The sequence below is a fragment of the Bufo gargarizans genome, chromosome 2, assembly GCF_014858855.1.
Source record: "Bufo gargarizans isolate SCDJY-AF-19 chromosome 2, ASM1485885v1, whole genome shotgun sequence".
Taxonomy (NCBI): domain Eukaryota; kingdom Metazoa; phylum Chordata; class Amphibia; order Anura; family Bufonidae; genus Bufo; species Bufo gargarizans.
Window position 1 is genome coordinate 557762827 of NC_058081.1, and position 17295 is coordinate 557780121.

Genomic DNA, 17295 nt, shown 5'->3' on the forward strand with positions numbered 1-17295 from the left:
AAATCAGATGATTCATTTTTTTATCCTCTTGCTTACAATTCACAACCCTTTTATCACATGCCCCTTTAGGCCATGTTTAGAGGGGATCAAAGTCACTCAGATCTTAGTTAAAAGCAGAAGCTACAGGCACCATAACTACTGGTGCTGGGCACTGGTGGTAATTAATGGATACCAAGGGCCCCAATTACTAATGTTCTGTAAGTTACAGGTTAGGTTAACTTGCTTTCTATATTCTCTCAATCTCAGCTTGAAACATACGGCACATACTTTCATTTTATCATACAATCTTATAAAATAAAATATACACATAAAAATATAACTATACCATAAATAGTTCACTAAATACATTGAAACTTCACCTTGGGTTATGTGTAGAAAAAAGATTGTGCATCTCTATAATATATCTTCAGTACAACTTTTTCTGATTTGACAATATTTTACTCTGTGCAATATAGAAAAAGCTATTGCTATGTGGAAACCATCATCATGCAGGCTAGCGGCTGTTTACAGGCTGTGTCTGATGCTTTTTAATAAATGGGCATCTAAATAGTTTTATTTATGTATAAATACTAATTGTTTGCATTGGATATTTGTGTGTATTAAAGTGCAGGATATTGTAATAGGGATGATGGATCTCCCAACTGCAAATTGCTGATTGTTTCCAGCAATCAACAGAATATTAAACTGGTGCAGAGTAAAAAGTAAGTGTAACCAGAATAAAAAGGTAAACATAGCGCCCAGAGTATACATAGAGACATTGATAACCAGCACCACACTGATGCGTTGCAGCACTGGGGACCTGGGTTCGAATCAGACTAAGGACAACATCTTCATAGAATCTGTATGTCCTCTGTGTGTGTGCAAGGGTTAGCTCTGGGTTCTTTAGTTTCCTCCCAAAGAATACTGATAAGGAATTTAGTGAATCTATAAAGTGCCATGGAATATGTTGGTGCTATATAAACAAGACGCTGGAGCTTCTTATTAACCTATTCATGTTCACTAAAGCTCAGCCAATCAGATACTGGCTTTGTGTTCACTAATAATTGAACTGTGCTTCATATTAGTAATTTATTCCAATGTACAATCCACACAAAAGCTTTCTGCCCCCATACTAGGTCCATACAGTACCCAAGTAACTGTGCCACAAGAATATCACTACCATTTAAGGGAGAAAGTTTAGAGCAGGCTTCTTGGAACTATAATATGTGGAACTGCCCCTTTGAGTCCTCAAGAAAAGAAGTTTAATGATATATTTATTTCCGCTGCCACTAGGGGGAGCTCAGTGGATATGGATTTATCAGAGTCCAAAAAGAGATGTATACCTATCTATGCAGTGAGCTCCCCCTACAGGTGGCTACAGGCAAACAGAATTTTATTTTGAAACAATGCATACATACTGTATAAGGAAGCTGGAGATTTGGAGCTCTGTATTAGAAAAACAGAATTCTGCCCCTACAAAGAATGTAGGTATTTAGATTAAACAGAATCACCGGTCAATCATGGGTCAATCTTCATGCCCTAAACCACCTCCATTAACCTATGCACCATCCCAAACCACTGGGAGTATTATGTACTATACCAGAGTTAACAACCTTCCATAAGTTATTGAACCAACTGTATAATGGGGGGTTTTACATTAGAACAATGGGCACCCATGTGTATAGAAACCGCCCTTTAAATAACATTTTTGCCCCTGATATAGGATTTTGACCCTGATGAAATGAAACAGGGCTTTTTTCCTGTATTACCGCCCTAGTACTCAAATGAGCAGGATGAGTTGAGCTGCTCCCTGCACCCCTGCCTTCTGGTTGGGGGAGTTGTTGGCACCCACTTGCATTGTGTACAGTATAATCAGTACTTTTCAATAATTACAACTAGGATTTTTTTGTGTAAACTCCACTGAATCAGTTTTTCTATAATTGCTTAAAATGGTAAAGAGAGCAACAGAAATGTGTTGCAGACAAGATCATATCCCCTGCCGAGCATGCGGGTCACGTGATTAATTCCAATCACTCTCTACAATAACTAGTATGTTAATAGGAGCCTCAGAGATCCCCTCCTTTATTATTCGCTATAAATGGCTGATTATTGTGTTTGTGGCTAGGAAACCACTGATTGCATCTGCATGTATAGAGATGAATAATAATCCTATTCACATAATTATCCACACAATGGGAGGATCACGGCACACACACAGCAATATCTCTGCATGGTACAATAATGTGCCGCTGCTGCTTACTGCGCTATCAGGACAAAGAAGCAAAATCTTTTCCCCAAATCACAGTCTTCCCATAGAAATATGCTACAATTTCCACTCATTCATCAGATAACACCAAGGATATTCTGAATGGAGTCCTAGGCTGTAACAGAGCACTAAGCTTTCCTATTTCGTTATGGTGAGGGGGAGGACGTAGAGGTCACATCCAGATCCTGGAGCCTGAGGGGGCCTAAGGGTTCCTCTGTCAAATAAGAAGATACCAGTATTATAAACGGCATATGGTAGATGGGGCCCTACTACAGATTTCATATTTGGGCTCTGGAGCATCAAGCTATACCTCAACTATTCAGAATTTGTTATAAAGAATCTGCTGGCTCATGTACATCCATGCTTTGTGAGTGGGTTGTCATTTAAGAGCTGTGTGGTATGTTCTGGCCAATCATATGTCTCCCCTGCTGCTCTTCCTCCCCTCTCACAGCAAACAGTCTCATACAAACACAACAACCCCCCTCCTCTCAGTTTTCTATTTACTGGTTTACAATAGACTGATTTGGAAACTGAGGATGTTCTTAAACATCCTCAGGTAAGCAGGGAAGCACAATTATGGGCTGCTTGGTACTGTATATTGAAGAGTTTTGTGTATTCAAGTGCAACATCTGATTTATACAATTAAACATTTTAACGAGACCTATCACCAAGATCAAGCTGCCATAAGCCCAGAAAACATAGCTGTGACATCACTCAATGCTATCCCTCATCTGCAAGAGTTCCCCAAAGGGCAATTGCCCCCCTTCCTCCCTTGCAAGCAATCCTAGCAGTCACCAATCCTAGCAGCGCTATGCACAACATCACCATTGCAGCCCAGCGTAGGGGACCAAGTGACAGTGTTTTTTTGTCCCTGCAGTAATCACATTAAAATATACAGAAAACCCTTTTAACTGTATTTTGAAGGGATTCTCTGAGACAGGAAACACCTTATAATATGGTCAGGTACGCTGAAGTGATAACAGAAAGACTGTCCTCTTACTGGCGTTCTGGTTCCTATGCCAAATTCCCTTCTTCTGTGCTTCCAGTTCCCCTTAGGCACGGAGTATGATGTGCCATCCACACATGTCACCACTGCAGGCCAATTAATTACCTCAGCAGTGCCAGTGGTCAAGAGCTGTGTCTGACAACATCACCGCTAAAGTTATTGATTGGCCAGGAGTGTTGGCTTGTGTATAGATGGTGTGTCACGCTTCGAGTCTAGTGGAGGCCAGAAGTGGTGGAGAACGGAGCTTGGTGCTTGAACCGGACCACTGGTTAAAGAGTCTTTTTTTCAATCCTTCCACCCTGCCTGGCAATATCAAAAGGGGTTCCCAGTATCCGATAACTGGGAGAGAAGTGGCTATGGTAACCATGGATCAAATATTGTTCATAATGTGAGCCCCAGTTCAATTTTCTGACCAATCATTGGTCAGATGGCCGATTACATACACAGATCTTTTGCCATACACACCAACTACTGGTCTGATTGGACAGAAATTGGTCAGATAATCTGTTGGTGTAATACAGCCCTTACTCTTAGATGATAATGCTCCCTGTCTCCATCAATAACCATATGTTTACCACAGGGTTGCAATGGCAATATTGATTAGTCTTCAGATACAGGCTTGCCTTTACTCATTAGAAAAAAACACAAAAATACAAAGGTCCTTAAAACATGGTAGCTATCATCTGAACTGTCCGTTCTGTTTTCTCCCCAGGCTCCTCACAACATCCTCTGCACACCATCACGTGCCTTTGGGACTCTCTCATACAAACACAACTGGAATAAATACTGTACACGGGTGAGAGATGAGTTGTGTCAGTAAATACATAGTGGAGGTTCCATAGCTCTGGAATGCTCTGGAATGTATATAAGAATGGACGATTACCCTCGAGACTCAAGAGACCTGAAAGAAAAGAAGAGATGTTGGTCAGCAAGAACAAAAAACATCTTACTATGACAGAAAGAGCTATTAGTACACACAAACACCCTACTAGACGCGACTAAAAGCTTAAAGTGGCACTATATTTTGGGAATAATTTTGATTTGTCATAGCGACAAATGAAAAGTTTTGATCGGTGAGGGTCTGAGTGCTGAGACCCCCACGATTGCTAGAATGAGGAGAGAGAAGCACTCACTCCTCGCTGCAGGACTCAATAGAAAGTCTATGAGCCCGTCTTGATTCAGTCTCCTGCACCGAGGTGAGAGAGCACGGTATGTGCGCTCTTCTCTCTCCTCGTCCTAGAGATCAGCAGGGGTCTCAGTGCTCAGATCTTTAAGAATGGAGTTCAGTGGGAACTGTATACATATTGTGAGAGCTCCTCTCAGGCAGAATTTTATCATTTAACCCTAGGGGTAAATTCACACATAGCGGAAATGTTATGGGTTATACATGTAGATTTGCACAGGTAAAATCCTCAGTGAATTATACACTACTAGGCTAGTGGATGAGAATAGAATTAATCTCAACTATGTGCTGTGTAAATAAGGAGGCTCGCCTCCTCAGCACTCCCTCAGTGCGCCTGCGCCGATGACGTCACCAAAAGAGAAGACGTCATCGGCGCAGGCGCACTGAAGGAGTGCTGAGGAGGCGAGCCTCCTTCTCTCAGAGCGCCTGCGCCAAATCAACACAGGCGTGCAATTTTTGAAATGCTGACAGGGTCGGCTGGAGGAGGAGATCGCGGCTGGCCCTGTCAATCATCGGAGGGGGCGGTTTTCTGCGGCTGCTACCAGCAAGTAGACGCCCTACTTGCTGGTAGAAAGGTAATTAGCATATCATAAAAGTAAGTTTTTGGCTACATCTACTGAACGAAAATTATTAATGACATAATGTATGGCAATATGGCAGGATAGGGATTATAAGTATACAAAAAAAAATATGCGCTTAGTGGGGTGACAGAAGCCGTTTAACTGAAGAACCAGCTGTAGCAACTTCAAGCTGAGAACACAATCCAGGAAGAAGTATAAACCGCAAAGTGAGGCAGTATGGGAGGAGATATATAGGGAGGCAATCACTGCTAATAGATGACAGCTGGGAGAGGGAGGAGAGATGTCAAAGCAAAAGCAAAACAAAAGAAGATCATGCAGGAGGTACTGAAAAACGTCTGTCAGAACTTCTCAGGGATCTGGCGGTGACAGTCAGACAGAGAAGTGACAGACCCTGCATAGGGGAGGAGCAGAGGCCTATATGTTTCTGGCGCAGGCACAGGATGCAGCAGAATAAGGGGGCGTGGCAGCAGGGGTCACTTCCAGAGGCCTGAGCTCCTGGTGTCATCTAACGGTCGTGTCTTGACCAGCAACCCAGCGGTTTTTGAATGGTTGTCTTGGTCATCCACTTCGTCCCAAATGACATCAGACACCGCCAGCCAAGAATCGGTGGGTTTGTTAGACACAACCCTTAGTTGGCATGGCCCAGGAGCAGGCCCTGTGCCCTCACCTGTCCTCAACCTGCCTCTTTTCTGTTCCCTCAGCCAAACAAGTATTATATTCTGTGGGCTCAGCTCCACTATACTGCGAGGATGAGCTACTAGAGGACAGTCAGCAGCAGCTATGGCCTAGCCAAGATCTGGAGGAGACATCCGCTGCTTCCTCCGGTAGGCGGGCAAGTAGTGATGAAGAGAGTGGTGTGGGAGCTGGTGTTGCGAGCGGTCAGGCTCCTGGCTCAGAGACCGTTGAGGAGGACATCTGTGACGTGCAGACAGTACTCGATGATTATGTAGCCGATTGAAATTGGGAGCCGGGTGACGAAGGGGCTTCATCATCATCGGGAGAAGAGGGTGGCAGCTGGTGCGTGAGGCAGCGGTGGAGCCAGCAAGTCACTAGCGTGGCCGGGATTCAGCAGGGTGGCACCAGTGGGAGGTCAGGAGCCAAACGTGCCTGGGGTACACCACCCACTTTGCAGGAGCCTACCGGCCTGGAAAGTAGTGGTGCAGGGGTTCACAGAGATAGTGGCGGTAGCAATCAGTCAGTGCAAAGTGTTGGGGGTAAAATCAGCTACTCTGCCGTGTGGCAGTTTTTTGTTAAGCCGCCGGGGGAGGTAATCATGGCTATTTGTTGAATCTGTGGGCAGAAGGTGAAGCGTGGCCATGGTGCCAATGTTGGCACCACGGCCCTGCATCAACATATGCAGCGACACCATAACGTGGCCTGGGAGAACTGTGGCTCTAGTGTGGTGGTCCGGCCTGCCGCAGCAACCGCTGCATCACCCATTCCGTCAGCAATCGATCACCGAAGCGATTGCCAAAAGACAACAGTATGCATGCACTCATCCAACGGCGCAGAAGCTGAACGTGCTCCTGGCCAAGTTGCTGGTACTGCAGTCCCTCCCTTTCCAAGCGGTGGCTCTGCACCTTTCAGAGAACTGATGGCTTGTGCCGAACCGAGGTGGAGAGTCCCAAGCCATCATTTCTTTGCCAAAAAGGCAGTACCAGCCCTGCACACATACTGTATGCAGAACAGAAGGTGGGCCAGTCCTTGAGCCTGTCGGTGTCTGCCAAAGTGCACGGCAGCGCCGACGTGCGGAGCTGTAACTATGGTCAAGGACAATATATGTCCTTTACGGCCCACTGGGTAAATGTGGTTCCTGCCCAGCCAAATTAGCAACTTGGCTAGGTGACCCGCTTCCGCCTCCATGTTCTCCTGCGGTTGGTCCTGTGACAATGTCCACCTCTGCCTCCTCATCCTCCACCTTGTCCTCAGCCTCCATTGCAGGGACAATTCACAGTGCCCCGCGATAATACCACATGTGCAGGGCACGGCGGTGTCACGCTGTTCTGCACCTAGTTTGCCTGGGCGAACAAAGTCACACAGGATGAGAAACTGCTCCGCGTCCTTCATCAAGAAATCGAATCCTGGCTTTCTCCATGACAACTCAAAATCGGAACCATGGTGACTGACAACAGGAAGAACATGGTGTTGGCGTTACATCAAGGAGGGCTGAGCCATGCACCCTGCATGGCGCACGTGTTCAATCTGGTTGTCAAGCATTTCCTGAAGTCTTCTACCCATCTGCAAGACATCCTAAAAATGGCCGGGAAACTGCATGCACTTCAGCCTCTTGTACACTGCCAAGCACACCCCAACATAGGCTGATATGCGACTTTCTCACCCGTTGGAATTCCACCCTCCATATGTTGGACGGATTGTACGAACAGAGAAGGGCCATAAACGATTTCTGCTCATGCGTGAAATCTGCCGTTTGCAGGTGCCCTTTGAGGAGGCCACTTTATTTGTCAGTCGCCAGGACTATGGGATCAACAACGTCATTCCACTGATTCATATCCTGGAATAAATGCTGAAAAATCGAGCTGGTCAGGGGACTGGAGACGTAGCACCTACATCTCATGGCCACATGAGCCCTGTGGGGGCTGAACTGGAGGAGGAGGAGGACATTGAGTGTTTTTTCTACACAGGTGACAGGAGAGGAGGAACAGGCGCAGCCGGAGGAGCAAGAGTGAGATGAGGAAGTCGAGGCAGATGACCCAGACACACAGTGGCATTGTGCAGTGGAGATGGAGGCAGGGAGTCCCTCCGAGTCACTTGCGGAAATGGCCCGATGCATGTTCACTTGCTTGTGTAGTGACAGCTGAATTGTCACCATTCGGCAGAGGGATGACTACTGGCTCTACACCATGTTAGACCCTCGCTACCAGTCCAAAATGGGGGGCTTTTTTTACCCGCTGAGAGGGAGGACAAACTGAACTACTATAGAGACATCTTATGTAGTTAGTTGTCCGCTGCCTATCTGCGCCATCGTCCATCCTCTCGCAGGTCTGACCAGGGGGGCCCTCAGCGCTCACCGTTCCACTGCCATGTCTGCAATACCATTGACATAATTATTTATTTGACCCTTCTTCTGATCTGTCAGAAGGAAGGAAAAATGAGACACACAATGGATCCTGTCTGTGTAGCAGCTGTAAGGCCTGTATTAGAATTTGCTTATGATTTGGTAGCCAAAAGTAGGAGTGGGTACAAAACACAGAAGACATGCAAATATTCCATTTACATGTCATCTGTTTTGGATCCACGCCTGTTTTTTTTTTGGGGCATGAGCAATACTGATGGATTACTGACCAAATGCTGACCGAGTGAAAGCGAATGCTCAACAGACAGGATCCGTTTTTTGGGGGTCATTGTTCTGAAGGATCAGAGGAAGGGCAAAATAATCAGTGACGTCAACACAAACTTACTGCTGATACCCTCTCCACTCTGTCTGGGGGCTCTACTTGTATAAGCGTTTAATAGAACAGGTTCTGTAGACATCTATGTGGAATCAGCTGACGACAGTGTAAAAGAAGTGCGCTCTTTCATGCTATAGTAGGATCTCTGCACGGTTCTTTATACCTGACGCTAACATCGACCTGTAAGGCTGAGTTCACACTTGAGTTATTTGGTCAGTTTTGGCCCTGTAACTGCCCAAAAAAGTGAAGTGTGCAGTGTTCACTACCACAGCAGACTCATACAGCTCTGAACCCGGACAACCCCTTTAATGTTGATAAATATAAAGTAATGCACCTAGGCCACTTTAGTAGTATGTCTGCATACACATTAAATGTAATAGAACTAGGGACAACAGAACATGGAAAAGGACATGGGTAATTTGGCAAAAAACAGCTAAGTAGCAGTACTCAATGTCAGGTAGCAGCTGCAAAAGCAAATAAGATTTTAGAAAACGATAAAAACCTGTGATCCTAATGTAATATTACCCCTTTAAAATCGCTGATAAGGTCACATCTTGAATATGGAATTCAGTTTTGGGCTCCTTATACTATAAGGCAGGCATCCTCAAACTGCGGCCCTCCAGCTGTTGTAAAACTACAACTCCCACAATGCCCTGCTGTAGACTGATAGCTGTAGGCTGTTCGGCCATGCTGGGAGTTGTAGTTTTGCAACAGCTGGAGGGCCGCAGTTTGAGGATGCCTGCTATAAAGGATATAGGAGAGCTAGAAAGGGTTCAGATGGTATGTCTCTCTTACCACAAGAAGCTTAAAAATTGGTCTTGTTCAGTTTGGAAAAAAGACTCCTTAGAGGTGATCTCATTTGCATGCACAAATATGTATATGGTGAATGCAAAGAACTGGCACATGATTTAATTACAAAAGACTAGGGGACATTCATTTCATGTGGAGGAAAGACGATCCAGACATCAATTCAGGAAAGGATTCTTTACAGTTAGACCTCCATGACTACTATAACACAGAATACAGAACTGTTCATGATGCCCTTCACCTGCATCATTTACTTGGATCACGTATTTTTTATAATTACCCGGAGGATTCTAAATGTGTTCATGAGCAGGAATATAAACTGTGCGGAAGGAAAGGTAAATGGCGTGGAAGTGAAGTGGTTTTACAGGACGCCGCAGTCATTTCTCCACGAGGTGGATGACAGAAATACATTGTATTATACGTGGACTATTAAATGAACAGCTACAATTTAGATGTATACAAAACAGAAAGGGAAATGAGCCATGAGGGAGGTAACAATACAATTGAATTGGTTTAATAACTGCAGACATGGGAATTCAGATGCAATAAAAGGTGCATGAAATAGTGCAATCCATATACAGTTCTAATCTACATAAAACGGAATAAATGCATTGCATTTCATGTACTAGTCCTAAGCCTGTATATTACTCCGGAGCTGTATTCAGTCTTCTTTCAGTCGTTATTGGAAACAGTCACCTTTTCCTACATGGATAAATACATTTATTCTAAAGATGACACTTCCAAGACTGCAAATCACTAGATCAAGTTCTGTGCAGACACTGAACAAGCAGAAAGTGGCTAAGGGGTGCCTGTCTACATCTCATCGCCTGCATTACTCATATATTGTGGCATATAGGATATACGGTATTTCAGTGAGTCAATTATGCCTGCACATTGCCATGTACTGGGGCAATGTGTATGCGTACAATTTAAGTAGTCATGAGCAGATTTTTTTAGGCTACGAGTAGAAACATAATCAGCAGTCTTCAAAACAAATGTAATGTCTTATGTAGATATATCGTCCACTGCACAAAGGGTATGCAACGTTATATTATACTTGTGGCAAATATGCGTAGACAAGCATTTCATACACCAGACTTAGGCTACTTTCACACTAGCGTTTTCGTTTTCCAGTATTGAGATCTGTCATAGGGTGTCAGTATCGGAAAAAAAAACGCTTCCGTTTTGTCTCCATTTATTGTCAATGGGGACAAAACTGAACTGAACAGAACGGAATGCTCCAAAATACATTCAGTTCCGTTGAGTTGCGTTCCCATACCGGAGAGCAAACCGCAACATGTTGTAGTTTGCTTTCCGTCCTGCGATGCAGAGCATGACCCCCAATGTAAGTCAACGGGGACGGATCCGTTTTCTCTGCCACAATCTGCCGCAATAGAAAACGGATCCGTCCCCCATTGACTTTCAATGGCGTTCATGCCGGATCCGTCTTGGCTATGTTAAAGCTAATACAACCGGATCCGTTCATAACGGATGCAGGCGGTTGTATTATCAGTAACGGAAGCGTTTTTGCTGAACCCTGCCAGATCCAGCAAAAACGCTAGTGTGAAAGTAGCCTTAGGGGTACATTTATTAAGACCGGCGTTTTAGACGCCAGGTTTTAATAGTCCCGTAAACTGGTGGTGGATCCACTGGAGTTATGACGAAGCGTCGGCCTCTTCATAACTCCGGCGGATCCTCCACCAGTTGTAAATGTAAGACAGCTTCCTAGCTGTCTTAACATTTAGACCTTTTTCTACGCTTAAAACCGTAGAAAATGATGCACCTGAAATATGCCTAATTTTAGGCATATTTCAAATTAATAAATGACCCCCTTAGTCTAAAGTCTGTTGAAGTAAGATGTAAAATAATGTGGTGCATCTTCTGGCAGTTCATGTACCAGAATCTACACCAACTATGAGCTTTAACCTAAATCAGGCCAGTTATTGGGTAGGAGCACTCCTAAGAACATTCATTCCTTATAACTGCCCTGTGTAGAGGTGCCGCCAATCACCCGATGATCACGCAAATGGTTATTCTTTGGCTGAAAGCATTGCTGATATAGTCACCTAAATCATTGTTTCTATGCAGCAGACCGAAACAATGATTCTCTATGGGGACCAAAGACTGAGAGGCAATCCCTGTTTCCCATACAAAGGAGATGAATGCTGCAGGTAAATACAGTTCGCACTTTCTGTAATGAGCAGGCAATTATCGAGAAGAAACACCGTTCCCAATAATTGCCTGCTGTGTCAACCCATTTACAGTAAATGGCCATTACAAGTAGATTATAGTAAATCTGTTGGGCTGCGACTGGCCCTGCTACGCCTTGCACATTTTTCTCACCATTTTTGCAAAGTGGCAAACAGTGTGAAAAGTTGCAAATTATAGCACCAATATGGAACCATTAAAGCGGTGTAAACTGTAAACCAATGATAAATCTGGATTTTAAATTGGGATTTATTAGACTGTATGGACATAGTTAAGTGCTATTAGTCTGGAGTCTAGGTTATTAAAGAAACTTCTGATGCTTTTGCGTTTCTATTCAATGTCAGGAAGCAGGGATCCTAAAAATAGACTTTTCATTATACAATGAAAAATATTTAATCCCAAATACAGGACTTTCAGCCAGTGATAGGTGACCTGCTGCCTCCTGCAGCTAATAAATAGAAGGTAAATGCACTTCTCTTACGTGTAGCTATTGTGCTGCTGCCGACGTCGAGCCGTCCTCATTTTTTCGAACCTGGCCTCCATTTCCTCCAGCACTTTTGGTGTATAGCGTACAACCAGCTTGACTGTTCCCTGTGCTGCCTTCAGAAGCTCCACCGCCTTCTCATGCTGCTCTCCCTCCACACTCTGCAGAGCAACAAACATCAACGATCTTATAATTGTATCCCGATAATGTGGCATCTCTACAGTTATGATAAAGAGTGTTAGGCCATGCCAACATGGAAGCACATTTACATAGAGATGCTACAAGAGCATAACTACTGGTGTAGCAGGCATGGTCTCTGCTTGAGCTCTGCAGCCAGGTGTTGGATATAGGGGGAGAATAAGACACAGATACCCATGGACGTTCACCACCTACAATTCTTCTGCACCTGGCCTCCTCTAGTACATTTTCTCTAATTTGCTGCATCCATGTGTGGTACATTTTTATTTTATTTTTTAAGACCCATAGAAATGAATGGGTCCATGTGCAATTCGCAAAAGACACAGAGCAGACATAGATGCAAAACATGGTCATGTACATGAGGCCTTATACAGAAGATTATCATCAAATGATAAAGGGTGCTAATAACCATACAAGGTAAGCTAGTAAATACAGGGGGACCCTTACCACTCCATTGACAGATAGAAGCTGATCCCCACGTTTCAGTCCTCCATGGCGATCTGCCACACCACCAGGAATAATACGTGAAATGTAAATAGGGGAGTTTTGTTCTTTGCCTCCCATGATATTAAATCCTAGGCCTTCATCTGTTTTTGGAAGTTCCACAACTCTTGGGTGAGCATGACCTTCACTGGCAGCAAATGCAGCAACAGTCGCCTAAATGGGAAAGAAAAAGATATTTGCTTAGCTTTCTTTTTCCGGTGGTGACCGTTTCCCTGTGGTTCTCCTCATCCTGGTTCCTCTTGACACACAGTAAATTCTTGCTCAACCAATCACTCGGTGTATTAAAAACATGCCTCAGCCATTGATTGGCTAACCAGTCATTTCCTGAATGACAACACTGGAGCAGGAAGTGGAGACTGGTAGGGACCAGGTAAGCATGGGACAGGATTTGTGGGAGAACGGTAAAGTGAATATTCCTTATTTTATACTGGAACAGGAACCAAGAGATGAATATTGGTGTCGTGTATATATCCATATTTGACAAATTCTGTGCTGGTGCGCACTGGTGTACGTTTTATGGGGGACTAGCTATACCCCCTTTATCTAAGCCACATCCACTTTCTTCTAGATCACACCCCTTAAGGTGCAGTGACACCTCCCCTTCCTGTGTACTTGGCCGCCGCGGCTGAGTCTGATGATCTGAGATTCCTCAGCACCTGGGAGATTTGCCAACTCTTCTAGGAGGTTTCATCTTTTTCTAGGAACCTCCTAGACATTCAAGGAGAGTTGGCAAGTATGTAAATATTAGATCTTTGGGTTGAGGAAAACCAACATAAAATTCTCAGAAAGCTACCACAAAAAGGAATGATGTTCCGTACTTGAGGGGACCTCATCAGCATCGGCTATGGCTGCTACAGCAATCACTTGATACTCTTGCAGACAAACATGGTTTACATGCAGTACACTACACAGAAAATTCTGTGTTCTGCTAAATACTATTTGGGAAATTCATCATTCCCCCTCTGTGTCTTTTCCAATGCCATTGCGACCTTTTAAGTCGCAAATGGCATTTTATGCTGCCCTTGCTATCATGAGTAACTTGAAACTGCTAGGCCTTGATGCAAACTTTGCATAAAAGCTCAACTTTTACTTACAATTTTGAATACTACCGTCAGAAGCTGAAACAGGGGTATCTAAACAAATACCATTTATACCATGGCTGAGCAAGATGCTGGCATTTCTCAGCTCTGCTGTCCTGTTTCTGCAATGGGTCTCCCTCATAGGCCAGCATTATTAAATCATGAAAACATGGCAGCTGGCACAGGGATCCCATGCTGGCATCCCACAGGCTGCAGACCTGAAGACAGACAATGAGCAGGTATTTTTGTTGGGAGGTATTAATTTTGTATCATTTAGTTCTGGCACCATTCCTGTGTGTAGGGTGGGTAAAGGGGGCACCATAACAGGCTGACACAGAGGAGGCACCATTACTTGGTGTGGGACACTAGAGGTGCACCATTACTGAGAGGAGAGCACTCAGTGGACATTACTCAGTGTAGGGCACCAAGGGGGCACCATAATTAACTGTCAGCACTAAGTGGCACAATTACTGATTGGGTGCTGTAAGGGGCAACGTTAGAGATTGGAAGGGTACAAAGGGGCCACCAATACTGAGTGAGGCACCATTACTGAATAGGGGGCACTCAGGAGTGACCAGTACAGAGTGAGGAAACTAAAAATGTGCAATTATATTGTGGAGGGTACTAAGCTGGCATTACAACTGAGTGGGTTATTGTTACTGTGGAATAACTAAGGGTACACCGTTACTGTTTGAGGGCAATATGACTTCTTGGACTACTACTATAGGGGGCCATTTTTACAGTGTTGTGCACTATTATTGTGTGGGTGGCACTGTTGCTGTTTGGGACACAAATAGGGGTACTACTACTATGGGGGTATTAAGAACCCATTATAGTGTGTGGTGCCTTATTGCTATGTGGTGCACTAAGAGGGTCAGCAAACTATGCAGTTTGAGGCAGTAAGACAGCATACTGTATCTAAGCCTATCATTTTAAAAGTTATTCTATAGCTATGCTATCTTCAATGTAATTTTGGAGCCTCAGGGCTGAGGCCCCTAATCTTGTTGGATCCTAGCCTGGATTGCAGGATTATCTTCCATCCATATACACACGTGTACAAAATTGTTGGTACCCTTCCATTCAAGAAAGAAAAACTGACAATGGTCACTGAAATAACTGACAAATGGAATAATAAATACAAATTTACTGAAAATCAACTAATAAAAAACAGACATTGGTTTTGAATTGAAAAACTAACTAATGAAACTGGTCTGGACAAAAATAATGGCACCCCTAGAAAAGATTTGACCATAGGAACATGTTAAACTAAGGTGTCCTGTATTTAGCATCACAAGTGTCTTTCAAACTTGTAATCAGTCAGTCCGTCTAATGAAAATTAGTGAAAATTAGTGAAAATTAGTCACTGTGCTGTTTGGTATCATGGTGGGTACCACACTGAACATGGACCAAAGAAAGCTAAGGAGAGAGTTGTCTCAGGAGATTAGAAAGAAAATTATAGACACACATGTTAAAGGTAAAGTAAATAAGACAGCTTGATGTTCCTGTTACTACAGTTGAACATATAATTCAGAAGTCTAAGGTCTATGGGACCGTAGCTAACCTCCCTGGAAGTGGCCACAAGAGTAAAATTGATGACAAATTGAAGAGACGATAATACAAATGGTAACCAAAGAGCTCAGAATAACTTCTAAAGAGATTAGAGGTCAAGGTACATCAGTGTCAGATTGCACCAGCCATCACTGTTTTAGCCAAAGTGGACAACCAAGGAGAAAACCACTGTTGAAAGCAAATACTTCAGACTGGAATTTTCCCAAATACATATTGACACAAAGATTATTGGACACAAAGATTATGGGAAAATGTCCGTTGGACAGAGGAGACAGCAATGGAGCTTTTTGGCAAGTTTCACATCATCTGAACTTAGGGGCACATTTATTAAGTGTAAAGGGGAAATATTAATTATTAATATTTTGTTAATATTAATATTCATAAATAGGCATGAGTCGTCTATTAATACCTCCGCCTATTTATACTTTAAATACTAACTAACTTCCTTGTTGCTATGCCTTTCCTGAACTACACGCAATGTTACGGCAGCGACTACAAATGACCATAAACTGTATTTTAAACAATAAAACAATTTTTTTTAACAAATACACGTCTACAGTCTATAAATTCCACTATATCTATATATATTTATATCAATGGTTATAAATATATATACGTATAGACATACACCACTATACAGTAACAACGCTACAATACACCTAAACTACACTAACACAACACACTTCCAACTACAAGTCCACCCCACAAACTATCTAAATAACACACTATCTAAAAAACAAGGGGTTAAACACAATCAAGGGTAATGGTGGCACTGCATGGGTTAATGCAGGCCAGGAATCTGGGGTAAATTGGTAGCAGTGGGAATGGCACTGCAGGGGAGCACTGAAGGGGTTAATACAATATTGCAGGGGTTACAGGGATAATGATATTATGGCAAGGGTTATTGGTGGTTCAGGGGTTAATATTGCTCTCCCTATCACAGCTCAGGAGGCAGTAGCGGCCTTCTGAGCATGTGCGGCCTTCACATTGAGCAGGACAAACAAATAAGAAAAAAACAGGTGGCTCTATGCAGATACATGTTATTGAATAACTCAGTGGCTATACAGAATTTTTTATTACATGCAATTCCAAAGAATTGAGATCCAGGTGGTATGAAAACTGTAGAATATTTTTCATCTGACAACCCTTTTAATATATGGATGCAAATGGCAGCTGTCTTAGTATACCTACTGATATAGAGACAGCTGGTAACCACTGAGAGGACTCACTTGTGCCGCAGAATTTCATTAATTAATGACAGGTTTTCCCTGTACAAAATGTAAGGAGTCAGTAACACATTGTTAACAAATGCGTGTAGGGCAACTTTCATAATTGTTGCCAGAAAAGAGAAGATTAGAAATATGAGATGGCATAATACTAAATGGCACATCACAACTTACCTTGGCAGTGGCATGTGCCCGTATTTCAGCATTACCTGTGATATCTAGGGTATCATATAACTGCTCATACACCTGCATGGAGTGAATACAGAAAGAAGAACAAGTTATACATTCTAGAAAGTCAAAATGCATCTGCAACTATTGAATTGTACGTATCATATGCACACATAATGATGTAAATGTCAACATACCGTACAGCAAATACATAGTAACATAGTACATGAGGCCGAAAAAAGACATTTGTCCATCCAGTTCGGCCTGTTATCCTGCAAGTTGATCCAGAGGAAGGCAAAAAAAAGTGAGGTAGAAGCCAATTTTCCCCACTTAAGGGGAAGAAAATTCCTTCCCGACTCCAATCAGGCAATCAGAATAACTCCCTGGATCAACAACCCGTCTCTAGTAGCTATAGCCTGTAATATTATTACACTCCAGAAATACATCCAGGCCCCTCTTGAACTCTTTTAGTAAACTCACTATCACCACCTCCTCAGGCAGAGAGTTCCATAGTCTCACTGCTCTTACCGTAAAGAATCCTTTTCTATGTTTGTGTACAAACCTTCTTTCCTCCAGATGCAGAGGATGTCCCCTTGTCACAGTTACAGTCCTGGGGATAAATACTGT

General features: G+C 43.4%; 1 protein-coding gene across 1 annotated transcript in view; it reads right to left on the reverse strand.

Moving 5' to 3' along the window:
• Positions 1-2291: 2291 nt before the first annotated feature.
• Positions 2292-17295, reverse strand: part of LIN7B (lin-7 homolog B, crumbs cell polarity complex component) — a 32377-nt gene continuing 17373 nt past the window's right edge. Inside the window, exons 3-6 of the mRNA XM_044278153.1 lie at positions 16675-16746; positions 12570-12779; positions 11922-12085; positions 2292-4152 (exon numbers count right to left, since the gene is read on the reverse strand). Coding sequence (XP_044134088.1) covers positions 4131-4152; positions 11922-12085; positions 12570-12779; positions 16675-16746 — 468 coding nt within the window. The 3' untranslated portion in view covers positions 2292-4130. The remainder of the gene's footprint in view (positions 4153-11921; positions 12086-12569; positions 12780-16674; positions 16747-17295) is intronic.